We start from the raw sequence: 18,780 nt of genomic DNA on the forward strand, positions 1-18,780 counted from the left end.
AGGCATATACACTCAATTTAAAATTTAAAATTTTCTGAACAAAGGGAAGTATTTCAGAATATGTTCTTAATACAACTAGAATATTTTCTTCACAAAAATAAATCAGAATAGCAGTCACTGAAATAATGTCTAGGGCCATCTTTAAGGCATTAGCCAAAGTGAATACTTCCTCCAAGAATTTTGAAATGAGTTTCATAAATTTGTCTTCTAGGTCTCTTTAAAGTTATCCTGCGGGCTGGCGCCGCGGCTCACTAGGCTAATCCTCTGCCTTGTGGCGCCGGCACACGGGGTTCTAGCCCCGGTCGGGGCGCCGGATTCTGTCCCGGTTGCCCCTCTTCCAGGCCAGCTCTCTGCTGTGGCCCGGGAGTGCAGTGGAGGATGGCCCAAGTGCTTGGGCCCTGCACCCCATGGGAGACCAGGAGAAGCACCTAGCTCCTGCCATCAGATCAGCATGGCGCGCCGGCTGCGGCGGCCATTGGAGGGTGAACCAACGGCAAAAGGAAGACCTTTCTCTTTGTCTCTCTCTCTCTCACTGTCCACTCTGCCTGTCAAAAAAATTAAAAAATAAATAAATAAATAAATAAATAAAGTTATCCTGCTCCAAAATGAAATGTCCCTCTCTGTAAAGCACTTAGGGACGACCTTCTCCAGTTCATATTCTGCTACTCAAAGCACCTCTCTACACACATACAAGCATTCCCTGCTGAGAAACCTTCCTTGCGGTAAGATCCACCACCAGCACTAACTGTGGGTTCCGAAGCCTCACTGAAAACTGAGATATACCACTCATAGTCTCTCCCTCTGTATTTCACAACTTCTTAGCATCCTTGCCTTTCTCAGTACCTTACTAAATGCTTTTGCATCTCCTAAAAGGAAAACTACTTGTAGCACTGGATTATAGTATAAACTAGTCAACAAAAAAAAATATACACTGAATTAGTCTACTAAGGCTTGAGACACTTTGTATTTATGGATCTAGTTAGGCGGAAAGAAAAAAAATGAAAATATGGAAAAGGGGCAAGAGTAGAACGAAAATCAGGAATTTAAGCATGAAATGTTACCAATGCAAAGTGTTTCATACCTTGTTACTCTCTGTAGCTACAGTTGCTCTTATGCTATTTGCAGACAGGAGGACTATCTTTTCATTGGTTAACCCCAAAAAGGTCGCTCGTGGATGATGTAATGAAGGATTCTTTGAAAGCATAAAAAAATGATTACTGTTCTGTATGCAGATATGTAGAAGCTACTCAATGCAAGACCGACATAATAAAATACCTGGGCGTTTCTGTAAGGCTCCGACTCACTCCACTTCCATTGATAAAGTTCTCCTTTACTACTAACAGCCAGAAGCTCTGAATACAGGGCCCCAATACAGATGAATTTTGTTCCATCCTAAAAAGTAAAAATGACACAATGTTATAAATATAAAAACTGCCAACTCCCTGATCTAAACACACATGGCATTTATTTATTTACAAACAAGGAATGTGGGAGTTTTTAAAAAGATTTTATTGTCCTGAAACAGAATAAGAGCGAGGGAGATTGAGATTTTCCGTCTTCTGGTTCGCTTCCAAGTGTCCACAACAGCCAGGTATAAGACAAGCCAAAGTCAGGGGCTGGGAGCTCCATATGGGTCCTCCACGTGGGTGTCATTTAGGCTATCATTGCTGCCTCCAGGTGCATCAGCGAGAAGGTAGATTGTACACTGAATAGCCAGAACTCAAATGAGGCCGTCCAATATGGGGCGGCTTAGGGGCCGGTGTTGGGAACTGCCACTTGCAAGGCCAGCACCCCATATCAGAGTGCTGCTTCTGGCTGCCCTAATTGCAAGTCCAGCTCCCTGCGAATGCACCTGGAAAGGCCATGGAAGATGGCCCATGTTCTTGGGCCCCTGCCGCCCACATGGGAAACCAAGATACAGTTCCTGGCTCCTAGTTTCTACCTGACCAGACCCAGCCATTGCAGCCATTTGAGGAGCGAACCAGCAGTAGAAGATCCCCGTCCCCACCCCTGCACACACACGCAGACGTTCTGCCTTTCAAATGCATACATAAGCCTTAAAACTAAAAACTAAAAACTAAAATAAAAATAAATCAAAGAAACTCCAAGCTTTTCCCTAACCTCCTGCACCACAATGCTTGCCCTTTGGATGCTCACCTCAGTCACTAAATCAATGCAGAGACATTATGTAAAGATATAAACCAATTATCCCAAGTCTTTAGCATAGCTACAAGGGCCCTCCACAAATTCACTCTTCTAGCCACACTGCCTTCCTCGTTCCCAGGACCCCACCAGGACCACTGCGCTTGCTGCCCTCTCTGCCCTGGCCCTGCCTCATTCTCTAATTCACCCCTCTCCTCAATGACCTTCCCTGACCACTCTACCTACGAACCCACTCCTTGCACACTCCAGCCTTCTCCCTGCCAGCTTCTCAGGTCGCAGCACTTCACAAACTGACATGCTCCATTCACTTGTGTATAGTCTGTCTCACTCAAAAAGAAGCTTTACCTGGTTTACCACTGCAGCCTCAGGACACAGGCACCACTCGAAGTAATCTCTGGATAAGTATGCTGAGTGAGTGCAGTGAGGGATGAGCACTGGGAAGACTTAGAGCAGGCAAAGGCAAAGTCACAACAAGACTCCTTTTCTGTGGGCCCTTTAAGAGGTTGAAACCAAGGTCTATATTTTGTTTTCTTAAAGGTAAAAATCTTTTTACATTTAAGACAGTCTATACACAATTAGGGTCATAGGCAGAAGCTTGGGCACTGGGACTGTCTTCCAAACATGGCCCACGACAACTCTTCAAGCAATAAATTACAGACACAGTCACACAAGATTCAAAGAGCAACTGAAAAGCCTGATCAATACCTTTTATCATATCCTGCATACAACTAAACAAAAACTTGCTTCACAAAGCAACACTGAAGAGTCAAGAATTCAGATCTGGTTTCAGAATCAAAAAGATAGATGCCAATTCCAGAAAAGACCAAGAACGTCAGGAGGTTTTAGAATTAAGTCATGGAGTGATTGCCTTCCAAGAACAGATACAAAAATCTTTCTACCAGGGGTCGGCGCTCTGGCGCAGTGGGTAAAGCCCATACAGGTGCCAGTTCGAGTCCAAGCTACTCCACGTCCGATCCAGTGCTCTGCTATGGCCTTTCGCCCCTGCCCTTGTGTGGGCGACCCCAGAGAAGCTCCAGCCTCCTGGTTTTGGATCATCCGAGCTCCATTCACTGCAGCCATTTGGGGAGTGAACCCATGGATGGAAGACCTCCCTGTCCCTGTTCCTCTCCCTCTATGTGTAACTCTGCCTCTCAAAAAAAATAAATAACTCTTTGAAAGAATTTTTTTCTACCCTAGGTAGGGAAGCCAGATTGTGTCACAGCAACTGGCACATTCCCATCAAAGCTTTTATAAACAACCCATACCCTGGAATTGGGTCCAGAGAACACCTTGCTAAGAGTTCAAATCTGCATTGAAAATCGAAGTTCTAGATTACCTTTCCACATCCAGATAAAAAGAAAACCTAATGACTCCTTAGAATAAGAACACTGAGACAGCTTCAAGGTATGGCGGAATCAGAAAATGGTACCTCTTCACTAACAACTGTTTTCTCTGGAGCGAGCACACGTGGATACAGAGACAATGTAATGTATTTGACATCATAACAAGGGCCCTGAATTTCTCTGAGTCTTCCGAGGAATTTAGCCTAAACTCTCTGGGACTGCAGGAAAAACCTTCTGGAAAGGGTAAACAGGGCTTCAGAAGGCAAGACAAGCACAAGAGGACCCACACAGTCCTATTAACCCAGTATGGCTTCAACATTCACCAGACGTTGGAATAAAAATAAATTTAGTAACAATAATTTTTGAGTCATTTCAGTAATGAGTGATTCCAGCAGGAATCCTAAGTCAATGTTTAGACCTTTAACATTTGAACAGCAAGGGACACACATCATCTCAAAGGGGATCTTCACACATGCATATGGATGACAAAAGGAAAACCTCTCGCTGTGAGTGGAGAAATCTGCCAAGACAATCTCTTCACTAGAAATGGCACAAACCAATGTGAGGGTACTCCGAGGGACACAGAGCCCCGTCTGCAGCAATGGTGCTGGCGAACAAAGCATACAGCAAGCACAAGGACACACCAAGCAAACCCGAGCTGAGCGACAGTGTACAAAGTCAACGGCCCTGTCCTGCACAAAACCAGACTGCACAACTGAAATGGGAAAACACAGACTAGGTGAGGAAATGTTTACAGTGTCTCCAGAGAGCTTTCTTCTATTTGTAGCACATGCTACCATTTCTGCGGCTGTTCAGAGGCCTGTCTGTGCCAAGACTGGGCTTGCTTTCCTTACAGGACATAGGTTTTCTGTTTTTTTTTTTTTTCTTTCTTTCTTTCTTTTCTTTTTTTTTTTTTTTTTTAAACAGGCAAAGTGGACAGTGAGAGAGAGAGAGAGAAAGGTCTTCCTTTTGCCGTTGGTTCACCCTCCAATGGCCACCGCGGTCGGCGCGCTGCGGCCGGCATACTGCGCCGATCCGATGGCAGGAACCAGGTGTTTCTCCTGGTCTCCCATGGGATGCAGGGCCCAAGTACTTGGGCCATCCTCCACTGCACTCCCTGGCCACAGCAGAGAGCTGGCCTGGAAGAGGGGCAACCGGGACAGAATCTGGTGCCCCGACCAGCCTAGTGAGCCGCGGCGCTGGCTAGTATTTTTTACTGAAGTAAAATATGTAACAAAGATTTCCATGTTAATCGTTTTAACTGTACAATTAATGACATTAAGTACATTCATGCTATCATGCCACCATCCTCACTACCTATTAGAATCTTTTTTATCTTGCAAAACTCAAATCCTGTTCACATTAAACTATAATTTCCACCTCCACCTTTCCCCAGGCACAGACACCACCATTCTACTTTCTCTCCATGTAGCTGCTCTAGGTAACCCATCTAAATTGGCTCATTGTACTTGCCCTTTTGTGTCTGGGGTAACGCCTTCAAGGTCCATCAATACGGTAGCACATGTCAGATTTCCCTTGCACTTTAAGGCTAAATATATATATAATATACTAAATACAGTTAGCCTCTGCATAAAGACTTTGTTCAACAGAGCATCTGTATGAGCTATCATGTGTCTGTGACAGGATCAAAGGGAACAGTAGAATATACCATCTACTTCTTCAACCTTGCTGCAGTAAACTCACAACGTCATGAAGACCTCCCAATGGAACAAGATATGCAGATGGAAGCCACCAGTGTTAATGATTCTGACCATGCATAGACTGAGGCTAATTTGCATGTTTGTGTCAAGATTTTAGCTGTGCCGTAGCAGATGAAGCCACCGCCTGCAGTGCCCGCATCCCATATGGGCGCCAGTTTGAGTCCCACCTGCTCCACTTCCGATCCAGCTCTCTGCTATGACCTGAGAAAAGCAGCAGCAGATGGCCCGAATCCTTGGGCCCCTGCACCTATGTGGGAGACCTAGAACAAACTCCTGGCTCCTGGCTTCAGATCGGTGCCGTTGCAGCCATCTGGGTAGCGAACCAGTGGATGGAAGATTTCTTTCTCTTTCTCTCTCTCTCTCTGCCTCTCTGTAACTCTGCCTTTTAAATAAATAAATAAATTTTTCAAAAAGAGAGATTTTAGCTAAAAAAAGTTAAAAATATCAAAAAATAGAAATTTTTTGAAAGATTTATTTATTGGAAAGGCAGAGGCACAGAGACAGGTCTTCCATCCACTGGTTCACTCCCCAAATGGCTACAATGGTCAGAGCTGGGCCATTCCAAAGCCAGAGGTGAGGAGCTTCCTCCAGGTAACCTATGTGGGCACAGGAGCCCAAGGACTTGGGCCGTCCTCTACTATTTTCCAGGCCATAGCAGAGAGTAGACTCAGAAGTGGAGCAATGACTAAGCACCATGAAGCTTTCCAGAATCGCACAGCAGTCTTAAACTGTATCCTACACTAGTATGTACATGCCTTCAAATAGTTTTCCACTACATCCCTGGCACACGGGCAGACAGCTGGATCAGAAGTGAACTCGTATCTGAACCGGTACTCGTATGACATACCCACATGGGATATTAGCAATCACGACATGCAGCAAATTAACTCCCCCTGCTACAATGGTGGCCACTAAACCCATTTCTTCACTTACAAAATGGGTATTATAATAAAATATATCCTCACGTGGTGTAGGCGTAAAAACCCAAATGAAGTAATATATACAAGAAACACAGCACAGAGCCCCTCACTCTGCTCCCTGACTTCATCTCCCAGAAAATGGCTCTGGCTTCACGATATTCCTATCTCTAGATTTACTTAATAATAAAAGCACCACTCATATCTCCATCTCAGAAAAAAAAGGGTCTGTAGTCCTCCCTTATTTAGATCTCTCTCTCTCTCTCTCTCTCTCTCACACACACACACACACACACACAATATGCGCTTCTTATAAAGCCAACAGAGCTCACACATACACACACTAGATGTGGCCGTTCTCATATTCCTCAACACCCATCCAAACTAGGCTTTTGTTCAGTCTTACTCAAGGTAATGTGGATTTTCACGAGGCACGTGCTTTCAGTGACACCCATAGTCACATTTCCAATTGCCAAGTCAATGTGCCATGTATTCAATCAGTGCATCTCCCCCTCAAACCTTTCACACCACTGCTCTCTGCTCATCGTCTACCCTGAAACCTAGCCTGCTCTCCTGGTTCACAGATCACCACCTCTACTACTTTTCCTCCCATCTGCATGATGATTTCCACCACCTCCCTCATACCACGTGTACTTCCATTTTTCTGTCCCTTTGTTCACATTATATTCCACCCTCAATCTGAGTGACAGCACTTACATGCCTAACTCTCCCATCTCCGGAGGTAGCTGCAAGAGTACCCAATCTGGATGCCTTAAAAAGCGCCAACTATAAGAGCAAGGCCTCATCTCCCCCTGCCACAGCACCCCCGCCTCTGCAGTCCTCTCTTCGTGGACGACACTCACCATGCCTCCCAGTAAGAGGCATGGGGAATGGGGGAGCACTCCTCAACTCCTCCTTTGCTCTCTTGAATCCAATGACTTGGAAACCAGGGCTACATCTGCTTGAGACTGCTTTGAGAGTCTTCCATTCCTCAACCCCCACTGTCCCCGCTATGACTGAGATCTGTACAATTCCTTTATTCACAAAGTCATCATTTTCATAACTGACTGGACTTTTCCTATTCTCACAGTTCTCTCACAATGCTGATAGTGTTCACCTGCTTAACAGTAAACCCAACATGTAAACCCCCACCAATCTCATCACACCAGTTCCCTAACGACTCAATTTTGACTTCTTAAGTGCAGGAAATCATCTTGATTCCTTGGCAAGTTGTCTCACGTCCTTGATAGTCTCGCCCCATCCTACTTCTTCTACTCCCTACCACAAAACAGGGCTTCTGAACTTATCATTGGTACGCAAACACACAGTGAACGTCCATGGCTAGACCAGCACTTGGGATGCCTGGCACGCCTTCATGTCTTGGTCACTTCACACTTCTACTTAAACATGCTGCCCACAGGCACAGGTGCCCTTCCTTTCCCCTTGTGACCCGCCCAAGGCGCTGTACTCACACCTGCGGGCTAGCGCATTCTGCTCTGCGTAAATGTTCTTGTTCCCCCTAGTTCCTTTGGGAAGCTCTGTATCACACTCCCACATCACCATGGCCTATCCTGGCAGCTGGCACAAAGTAGGAACACACCAACTGACTGCTGAATGAACAAATGAAATCTCTAACTCCAACTTCTTCACTAGAGTACAAAACAGAAACCAAACCACCCCAAAAGCAAGAGCATGACACCCAAGGCCATCTCAGAACTGACTTGCCTATATCCTTCTAGGACAAGTCAGTGTGCCTCAGGCTATACCCTAGATGAACCACATGGATCCCACTGCTCTTGAAAACACACTGTCCACAAATATACCAGCCACAAGAAGATAACAGGAAAATCATCTCTTATTTCTTATTTGTCCTCATAAAGGAAACTACATGTAGAGAAATACGAACAAAAGGACAGTATTTTAGCTCACCCACTTCCTTATGTCATAGCAAACAATCCTTTTATTGTTTAAATGAACAATGAATGGCAGCTTCTCAGCCAGTTGGGCTCACTTCTGTCCAACTAGACAAAGTGTGGACAGACACGTTTCCTTAATGATCAGGACCTGCAGAGCTTTCCATAAAAAAATTAAAAATCAAATGATTAGAAGTTGGATCTAACCAGTAAATTTACAACTGGCTGAATAAAAAGGTCATCAACCAAATCGGAAAGTTCTTCCCAATGGGCTAGCACTGTGGTTCAGCAGTTTAAGCTGCTGCCTACAATGCCAGCATTCCATGTGAGTGCTGGTTTAGAGTCCTGGCTGCTGCACTTTTTAAAAATATTTATTAACTGAGGCTGATACTGAGGCATGGAGGGTAAAGCTGCTCGGAGGGGGGTGGCAGAAAGAAGAAAGATGTTAATTAGAAAGGCAGAGTTACGGGGAAAGAGCGAGAAAGACAGAGAGAGTTCTTCCATCTGCTGGTTCACTCCCAGATGGCTCAATGGCTGGACCAAAGCCAGCAGCCAGCAGCCAGCAGCCAGGAGCTTCTTTTGGGTTCCCACATGAACAGCAGGAGCCTTTAGGCCATTTTCCACCACTGATGCTCTGCTTTCCTAGGAACATCAGCAGCAAACTGAACAGGAGGCAGAGCAGCCAGGACTCCAATCAGTGCCCACATGGGATGCCGGCATCACAGGCGGAGCAATTACCCACTATGCCACAAGGCCAGCATCAGCTGCTCCGTGTTTGACCTGGTTCCCTGGTGCTTGGGCCCCTATACCTATGTAGGAGACCCAGATGGAGGTCCAGGCTACTGGATTTACTCTGGCCCAGATCCAGCTACTGCAGTCATTTGAGGAGTGAACCAGCAGATGGAAGATTTCTTCTCTTTTCCTGTTAACTTTGAGTTTCAGATAAATGAACAATTCTTTTTTATAACGCACATTTTATAAAGATTTATTTATTTGAAAGGCAGAGTTATAGGCCGGCGCCGCGGCTCACTAGGCTAATCCTCCGCCTAGCGGCGCCGGCACACCGGGTTCTAGTCCCGGCTGCCCCTCTTCCAGGCCAGCTCTCTGCTGTGGCCAGGGAGTGCAGTGGAGGATGGCCCAGGTGCTTGGGCCCTGCACCCCATGGGAGACCAGGAAAAGCACCTGGCTCCTGGCTCCTGCCATCGGATCAGTGCGGTGCGCCGGCCGCAGCGCGCCGGCCGCGGCGGCCATTGGAGGGTGAACCAACGGCAAAGGAAGACCTTTCTCTCTGTCTCTCTCACTGTCCACTCTGCCTGTCAAAAAAAAAAAAAAAAAAAAAAGAAAGGCAGAGTTATAGAGAGGCAGAGAGAGAGAGACGTCTTCCATCCACTGGTTCACTCTCCAGATGGCCACAATGGCTGCAGCTGAGCCGATCCAAAGTCAGGAGCCTGGAACTTCTTCTGGGTCTTCCACGTGGGTGCAGGGGCCAAGGACCTGGACCATCTTCTTCTGCTTTCCAGGCCATAGTGGAGAACTGGACCAGAAGTAGAGCAGCTGGGACTCAAACAATAGCCCGTATGAGATGCTGGCACTGAAGGCAGCAGCTTTACATGCTATGCCACAGCACTGGCCCCAATAAACAAATCTTGAGAGAGACAGAGACAGACAGACAGACAGACAGATGGAAGGAGGGAAGGAAGAGATTTATTTGCTTATTTGAAAGGCAGAGCAACAAGTAAGGTGGAGCAGAGAGTGAGTGAGTAAGGGCACTCCTGCATCCACTCCCCAAGGGGCCACAACAGACAGTTCCGGGACAGGAGGAAGCCCGGAGCTCACAAAGTCTCCCACCGGGTCATCGTCTGCTGCCTTCCCAGGCACATCAGTGGGAAAGTGGATTTTAAGTACAGCAGCTGAGAATCAAATCAGCACACTGATATGTGATGCTGGCATCACAAGCAGCAGCTTGTACCACACCAGCCCCGCTGTTTCCACCTGCAATATTTAACTTCGTTCTTCGTATTCGACTTCTAACAGTCATTTTACCACTAATAAGTCACTTTAGCTTCTTTTACCTTGAGGGGGGAGGGAGGAGATACAGACACAGTAAGGAGAGAAAGACAGAGATCACAAGCATTGCCCTACCCACCACTGATGGCTGTTTCACTCCCCAGAGACCTGCAAAGGGCTAGACAAAGCCAGACCAAAGCCAAGAACCAGGAACTCAATCCATGTCTCTCGTATGAGTGGCAGGGCACAAGTTACTTGAACCATCACTGCTGCCTCTTAGAGTCTGCATTAGCCAGGATGTTGGAGTCAAGAGCCAAAGCCACATAAGAAACCCAAGTACTCCTTATGAGACAGGGGCATTTGACCAACAGGCTAAACACCTATTCCCTAGATTCTTTTTCTAAAAATAAATTTTAGGGGTAGGCATTGTGGCACTGGAATTAAACCAGTGCTTGGGATGCCTGCACCCCATATCAGTACCTGCAATGAAATTCTGCCTCCATCTCTGCTTCTCACCCAGCGTTCTGCTAATAAGGCACGTGGGAGGGAACAGATAATGGCTCAGGCACTGAGTCCCTGAGGCCCACACAGGGAATCCCGATGGAGTCTGGGACCTGGTTTAGCCCTGGTCCAGGCAGTTACAGGAATCTGGAGAGTGAATCACTGGATGGAAGCTCTTCCCAACTCCTTCTCTGTGGTGTTGCTTTTCAAATAAAAATGAGTATATAAACATGAATAAAAATGAATTTTAATATTTATAACATGTCACAGGAAACATGTAGGTAGTAAACATTTATTACAGTGAAGAATAACCTGTTTCAGTCCAGGTACTAAGTCACAACAGCACCTATGTTTAAAATCTCAAAACACAGTGTTATTGACTAGAATTGCTGATATACATTTTTCAAGACTAGTTCATTCCACATGTCTGCCACTTTGTACCCTTTAATTATATCTCCTCATTTTCTACCTTTGCACCCCTGCCCGTAGTAAATACCAGTTTTTGGTTTTGGTCTAAGATTTACACCTTTCAAAGAGTTGTCACAGAGATAGAGGGTGAAACACAGCGATCATCCACTCACTGCTTCCCTCCTCAGATGTCCAACAGCAGGGGCTGGGCCGGGCCAAAGCCAAAAGGGGGTTCTTCCAGGTCTCCCACGTGGGTGGCAGGGGCCCAAGCACCTAGGTCATCTCCCCTGCTTTTTGCAGGCATATTAGTGGTGAGCTGGATCAGAAGAGGAACAGCCAGGACTTGCACTGGTGCCCACATGGGATGTCAGCATGACAGGCGGAGGCTTTGCCAGCTATACCACAGTGCTGGCCCTAGTAACTACTGTTTTATTCTCTGCATGTTCCCTTATCGCCCAGCTTAAGATTCCACATGAGATCGTGCAAAATTTTTCTTTCTGTGTCTGGCTTATTTCACTTAGCTTAATGTCCACTAGGTCTATCCATGTTTTGCACAATGGTAGAAGCTGCATTTTGAAGGCTGAATAATGTGCATGTCATGTTTTCATTATCCATTTGTCCGTCAACAGATAGGAAGTGTTTCCAATCTTGGTTATTCTGAATACACTGCAATGAACACAAGGTGCAGGGATCTTCAAAAGGCGGCGATTTCATCTCCTTTGGGAAGACCCTCACAAGAAGAGGGTGGGGTCAACAGGTAGTTCCATTTTCAATTTCTATAAGAACCTCTCTACTGTTTTCCATAATGGCTGTGCCAGTCTATAGTCCTCTCAACACTGTTCTAGGGTTCCCTTTTCTCTAACCCCTTGCCAATATTTTTCTCTGATTTTTTCTTAATAATAGCCCACCTAACAGATATGGGGTAATATTTCATAGTAGTTTTAAATTCACATCTCCCTGATGTCATATTGAGCACCTTTTTATGTATCTGTTGGTCACTTTTAGAGAATGTCTATTCAGGTCTTTTGCTTATTATATTCTTGGGCCACTGAGTTATAAGAGTTCTTGATAAATTTTGAATATTAACCTCCTCATCAGGTATATGGTTTCCAAATAGTATTCTCCAAGCCTATAGGTTTGCTTTACATTTTGTCAATTGTTTCTTCTAAGCAGAAGCTTTCTACTTCGGCACAGTCCCCCCCCCCCCCTTTTTTTTTTGGACAGGCAGAGTTAGACAGTGAGAGAGAGAGAGACACAGAGAGAAAGGTCTTCCTTCCGTTGTTTCACCCCCCAAATGGCCATTACGGCCAGCGCGCTGCAGCAATACGAAGCCAGGAGCCAGGAGCTTCCTCCTGGTCTCCCATGCGGGTGCAGGGCCCAAGCACTTGGGCCATCCTCCACTGTACTCCTGGGCCACAGCAGAGAGCTGGACTGGAAGAGCAGCGACCCAGGACAGAATCCGGCGCCCCGACCAGGACTAGAACCCAGGGTGCCGATGCCGCAGGCAGAGGATTAGCCTATTGAGCTGCGTCGCCGGCCAGCACAGTCCCTTTTAAATACTTTTGCTTCTGTAGCATAGCTTTGGGTGTGGTCACAAACACACTACTAGGGACAATGTCCAAGAGCCATTCCCCAACTCTTAGGAGTTCGACAGCCTCAGCTGTTATGTTTAGGCCTGTTGTACCTCTTCAGTGGAGTTTTGTGAAAGATGTAAGATAAGAATCCAATTTTATGCTTTTGCATGTGGAAGTCCAGTTTGTCCAGTACCATTTCTGGAAGAGACTATCCTTTCTCAAAAGTGTTCTTTTGTACGCTTGTTCAAAATTCCCATCCACGCTTGGATTCAGTGCTGGGCTCTCTGTTCAGTTCCAATGGTCTATGTGTCTCTTTTTTATGCCAATACCATAATGTTTTGATTATTACTGTTTTTCTTTCTTAGTATCTGGCAACTTTTTAAACGTGTGTGTGGTTCCATAAAAAATTTTAAGACTGCTTTTCCCATTCTGTGAAGAATAATACCACTGGAATTTGTTAGAGCATGCATCAAATCGATATAATACTTTGAGTGGGAGGGACATTTTAATTCTTCCAAGTCATGAACATCGTGTATCCTTCTGTTTACTTTTGTCTTCTTCAATTTCTTACATCGATGTTTTTATAGCTTTCAGTGTACACATCTTTCATCTCCTTGTTTTCATGTATTCCCAAGTGGTTTTGGTTGGTTTTCCTTTTTTTTTTTGGGGGGGGTGGGGGATACTATCATCATAATTGGATTGTTTTCTTAATTTCTTTTACGTCTAAATTGAGAAATGCTGCTGCCTTTTGTCTGCAGATTTTGCATCCTAAAACTTTACTGAATTCACTTATTAGTTCTACCAGTTTTCTTATCAAATATTTGGGTTTTCTATAAATTAGGTATCATCTGCAAAGAGATAATTTTTACTTCTATCTTTCCAGTTTGGATGCCTTTGACTTTGTTGTGTGTGACTGTTCATAACTCTAATCCCAGTACTATTTTGAATAAAAGTGGCAAAAGTGGGAAGGCCTGCTTACTGCCAGATCTTAAAGGAAAATCTTGGGGCCAGCGCTATGGTGCCCCGGGTAGAGCCTCCGCCTGCAGTGCCAGCATCCCATATGGACTCCGGTTTGAGTCCCGGCTGCTCCAATTCTGATCCAGCTCTCTGCTATGGCCTGGGAAAGCAGTAGAAGATGGCCCAAGTCCTTGGGCCCCTGCACCCACGTGGGAGACCTGAAAGAGGCTCCTGATTTTGGATTGGCAAAGCTTTGGCCATAACGGTCAATTGGGGAGTGAATCAGAGGATGGAAGACCTCTCTCCCTCCCTCCTTCTCTCTCCCTCTCCCTCTCTCCCTCTCTCTGCCTCTCCTTCTCTCTCTGTATGACTTTGAAATAATCTTAAAAAATTTTTAAAAATTTAAAAAGGATAAAATCTTTAGTTTTCTCCTGTTAATTATGTTAGCTGGCCGGTGCCACGGCTCACTTGGCTAATCCTCCGCCTGTGGCACCAGCACCCCAGGTTCTAGTCGCGGTCGGGGCGCCGGATTCTGTCCCAGTTGCTCTTTCTGTCCCAGTCCAGCTCTTTGCTGTGGCTCGGGAGGGCAGTGGAGGATGGACCAAGTGCTTGGGCCCTGCATCCACATGGGAGACCAGGAGGAAGCACCTGGCTCCTGGCTTCATTGGCCACAGAACACCAGCCATCGTGGCCATTTTGGGGGTGAACCAACGAGAAAAAAAAGGAAGACCTTTCTCTCTTTCTTTCTCTCACTGTCTAACTCTGCCTGTCCAAAAAAAAAAAAAGAGAGAGAGAGAGAGAGAGAGAGATGCTAGCTGTGGGTCTTTCATAACGTAATTTCCACACCTATGTTGTTAAAGTTGTTTTTTTTTAATCAAGAAAGGATGCTAAATATGCACCTTTTTTTAACATCAATTGAGAGGATCTTGTGTTCTTTTTCAATCTGTTAATATGGTATACTAGAGAGACTGATTTGCATCTATCAAGCCTGGCTTGCATGCCAGTGATATGTGTCAATTAGACATGATGTGTAATCTTTTTGATGTGATGCTACATTTGGATTGTTACATTTTTAACTGAGGGTTTTTATATCAATGCTCAGACACACTGACTATGGTTTTCTTTTCTTACAGTGTCTTTGGCTTACATGTCAAGGTGATGCTGGCCTTTTGAAATGTATCTGGTTTAGATTCTTGTTGGAAGTAGACTGATAACAAGCACATATATACTCACATTTACACTTAAGATATCTGACAACATAAACCAAAATTCTAGGCTTGGAAAAATAAACTGAAGATGACTGGGGCTGGCGCTGTGGCACAGTAGGTTAATCCTCCGCCTGCGGTGCTAGCATCCCATGTGGGCATCAGTTCTAGTCCCGGCTGCCCCTCTTCCAATCCAGCTCTCTGCTGTTGCCTGGGAGAACAGTGGAAAGATGGCCCAAGTCCTTGGGCCTCTGCACCCACATGGGAGACCAGGAAGAAGCACCTGGCTCCTGGCTTTGGATGAGTGCAGCTCCGACTGTTGCGGCCATTTGGGGAGTGAACCAACAGAAAGAAGACCTTTCTCTCTGTCTCTCCCTCTCACTGTCTGTAACTCTACCTCTCAAATAAATAAATAAAATCTTAAAAAAAAAAAAGATTGAAAATTGAAAATGGAACTTTGTTAGATAAACTAACTGAAAGATAACCTCTTCTTATCAAAGCAGCTGTATTATCAGTTAATACCAAGTATAATACACAGTCACATGCAAGCCAGAAAAATTAAAGTTGATGTTTTCATGTAAAACTCTTTGGAAACCAGAATAAACTTGGCTAGTTCAACCATGAACATTCCTGGACATGGAGTTAAAGAGAGCAGACTTGAGACACTCCCCTTACTTCTCACTTTGTATATACAGACACACCTGTTTATTTCCCATTACACCAAAATATTACTGTAACAAAACATTTTATTAATTAGTATTCTATTCTAAACAAAAGTGGCATGGTCTGTATTTTTCCTCAGTTCACACTGTATTCACTAATAACAGAGAGCTTCACACACAAAATACAACTGCTGCATAGACCCACTTAGGAATACCCAAACACTCAGATCTACTGGTCCCCCACACCCCTCCATGACCTGCAGGCACCACCTGTTCTCTCTTTCTAGGGCAAGACTATGCTGGTCATTGCTCTTTACCATCACATAAGATTTTATGAAGCTATGAAATGCCAAGTTAATTAGTAGAGAAAAAAATGTAAACTATCATCTAGCAATCTGACATGCTGAGGATTACAGAAATACACAATTCTGGAAAAATAATTATACAGCCACCAAACTGTTTTAAAAAATCAAATCACAATCCAGGGTATAAAGAAATCTACCTTTAAGAGTAATATTGGAGGGGCCGGCACTGTGGTATAGTGGGTAAAGCCGCCACCTGCAGTCCTGGCATCCCATATGGGCACCGGTTCATGTCCCAGATGCTCCACTTCTGATCCAGCTCTCTGCTATGGCCTGGGAAAGCAGTAGAAGATGGCCCACGGGTCCTGCACCCATGTCGGAGACCTGGAAGAAGCTCCTGGCTCCTGGCTTCAGATTGGTGCAGCTCCAGGCATTGTGGCCATCTGGGGAGTAAACCAGCGGATGGAAGAACTCTCTCTCCCTCCCTCTGACTCTCTGAAACTCTGCCTTTCAAATAAATATTGGGCACTAGTGCTTTGTCACAGTAGGATAGGTTTCTGCCTGCAGCACCAGCATCCAATATGGGTGCTGGTTCGTGTCCTGGCTGCTCCTCTTCATCCAGCTCTCTACTATAGGACTGGGAAAGCAGTGGAAGATGGCCCAAGTGCTTGGGTCCCTGCACCGCGTGGGAGACCCAAAGGAAGCTCCTGGGTCCTGACTTCAGATGGGTTCAGTTATAGCCATTTAGGCAGTGAACCAGTGGAAAGAAGACCTCTCTGTATTTCCCTATCTCTGTCTATAACTCTACCTCTTAAATAAATAAATAAAGTCTTTAATTTGGAAAAAAAAAAAAACAAAAAACTGGAGTCAGCATTGTGGTAGAGCAGAATGAGCCACTGCCTGCAATGCCAGCATCCCATATGAGCACCAGTTTGAGTTCTGGCTGCTCCAATTCAGATCCATCTCCCTGCTAAAGTACTTGATAAAAACAGCAGAAGATGACCCAAGTACCTGCGTCCCTACCACCCACGTGTGTGATATGGATGGAGTTCCAGGCTCCTGGTTTTGGTATGGCCCAACTCCAAGTCCTACAGCCATCTGGGGAGTGAACCAGCAAATGGAAGATCTCTGTTTCTTCCCTCTCGGTAACTCTGCCTTTCAAATAATTATTTTTTTTTATTTTAAAGGAATATATATTAATTTATGACTTATTACCATCTGTCTCCTGCCCTAGACTTTAAGTTCCAGGAAGATAGGTTCAATACCTGGTGTTGGTGACCCACAAAGAGCCAGGAGCTTGGCAGCCATCAACAATGTATACATGAAAAAGATAAGGTGACAGACCCAGGCTTGGCAACTGTTCTGGGTTCCAACGTGTAAGTCTATATGTGATGTTCAAACTGTCCTGAGCAAGGATTCCTAGTGGCTACTTCATTACACCCTCCACTCTCCTGGGGCTGGATCCTCTGTATACAAGGTACCAAGTGCATTCTGACATCCTATCTCCCTACGTTGCACACCTACCTCACAGTAAAGCCTTCCTTTCGTCAGGGTATATTACCTCAAGAGCCGAGGACTTGATGGAGTCACGGGTGGTGACTTTACACACTAAGATGGCACTATTAAAACATGATCCATGGGCGGGGGGGGGGGGGGGGGGGGGGCGGGGGAGCGGGGACAGCGCCAACAGCACAAGTGTTGTGGCACAGCAGGCTGCTTGCTGTGATGCTGGAATCCAATGTCTTCGCTGCTCCACTTCCAATCCAGCTCCCCGTTATGTGCTAAGAAGACATCCAAGATGGCCCAGGTGCTTGGACCCCTGCTACCCGCTTGTGAGACCATGATGGATCTCCTGTCTCCTGGCTTCACCCTGGCCCAGCCTAGTTTTTGTGGCCATTTGGGTAGAGAAACAATGGGTGGAAGATCTTCCTGTCTCTCTTGCTATTACAAAATAAATAGATCTTTAAAGCAAAATGAAACAGACTGGGGCTGCCATGGAGGCACAGTGTGGCTAAGAAGCTGCTTGTAATGCTGGAATCACAAAGTGCTGATTCCAATCTCAGTTGCTCCGTTTCCCATTCAGTTTCCTGCAAAGGCAACTGAAGACAGCTCAAGTACTTGAGCCCCTACAACCCATATAGAGACCAGGACAGAGTTCCTGGCTCCTGGCTTCGGCCTGGTGCAGCCCTATGTGGGGGCCATTTGGGTAGTGAATCTGTGATTGGAGGATCTCTCTGTCTCTCTCTCCCTCTATCAATCCACCTTTCAAATAAATACATGAATAAACCTTAAAAAAAAAAAAAAAATAAGGAGCCATCACCTGGGGTACTGGGGAATGCCACCGCCTAAGACAATAGCATCACACATAGTGTCAGTTCAAGTTTCGGCTGCTCCACTTCCAATCCAGCTCCCTGCTAATTTGTCTGGGAAAGCAGCAGAAGATGGCCCAAGTGCTAGGGACCCTGTACCCACATTGGAGGCCAGGAAGAAGTTCCTGACTCCTGGCTCCAAACTGATCCAGCCCTAGCTGTTGCAGCCATTTGGGGAGTAAACCAGAAGATAGAAAAATCTCTTGTCTCTCCCTCTCTAACTGTGCCTTTCAAATAAATAAAAATAAATCTTAAAGGACAAAAAATATTGCATACTACATGATTTAGGAGTCTTCGATTACTTCCTGCCAATATTAAACAGACCCAGCCCTAACATGATCCAGGCAGGAAAATAGGGAACAACGAACAATGCACCCCCAACCCTCTCCACAAAAGTTAAAAACTTAATGGTTTAAATCGCTCCCAAAGCATGAAATAAAAATAAAAGTAAACTCAGGATATTTCAAGTTTTATGGAAATAAGAGAATGCAACCCAGGGGAAGTTTGGCAGCTACCAAAGAAAACAGAATAATCTTTTGATTCCAAAGAGACTAATTAAAATTCATGTTCCTTCCTGCATTCAAGCTTTCCACATGAACTGAATGCAGAGGAAATAAAGGAACTGCATCAAGACTCACAGTAACCGTGGAAACATAAATTGAGAAAGTTAAATAATATCTTCTTTCATTATCCCAAATTCAAGTTCAAGTTCAAAGCAAGAAAGAAATCCTTATCAGA

General features: G+C 45.3%; 1 protein-coding gene across 12 annotated transcripts in view; it reads right to left on the minus strand.

Annotated features, from left to right (window-relative positions):
• Positions 1–18,780, minus strand: part of UBR5 (ubiquitin protein ligase E3 component n-recognin 5) — a 158,638-nt gene that overhangs the window by 72,294 nt on the left and 67,564 nt on the right. For all 12 annotated transcript variants that reach the window (XR_016236561.1, XM_070075377.2, XM_070075376.2 and 9 more), the window contains 2 exons: positions 1,276–1,392; positions 1,082–1,192 (listed from right to left, as the gene is read on the minus strand). Coding sequence is in view for 11 of the 12 variants with exons in the window: in XM_070075377.2 (XP_069931478.1) it covers positions 1,082–1,192; positions 1,276–1,392 (228 nt within the window). In the remaining variant the exon portion in view is untranslated. The remainder of the gene's footprint in view (positions 1–1,081; positions 1,193–1,275; positions 1,393–18,780) is intronic.

Source organism: Oryctolagus cuniculus, chromosome 6 (genome assembly GCF_051225735.1).
Source record: "Oryctolagus cuniculus isolate XC-2025 breed Fujian yellow rabbit chromosome 6, ASM5122573v1, whole genome shotgun sequence".
NCBI classification, from domain to species: Eukaryota; Metazoa; Chordata; class Mammalia; order Lagomorpha; family Leporidae; genus Oryctolagus; species Oryctolagus cuniculus.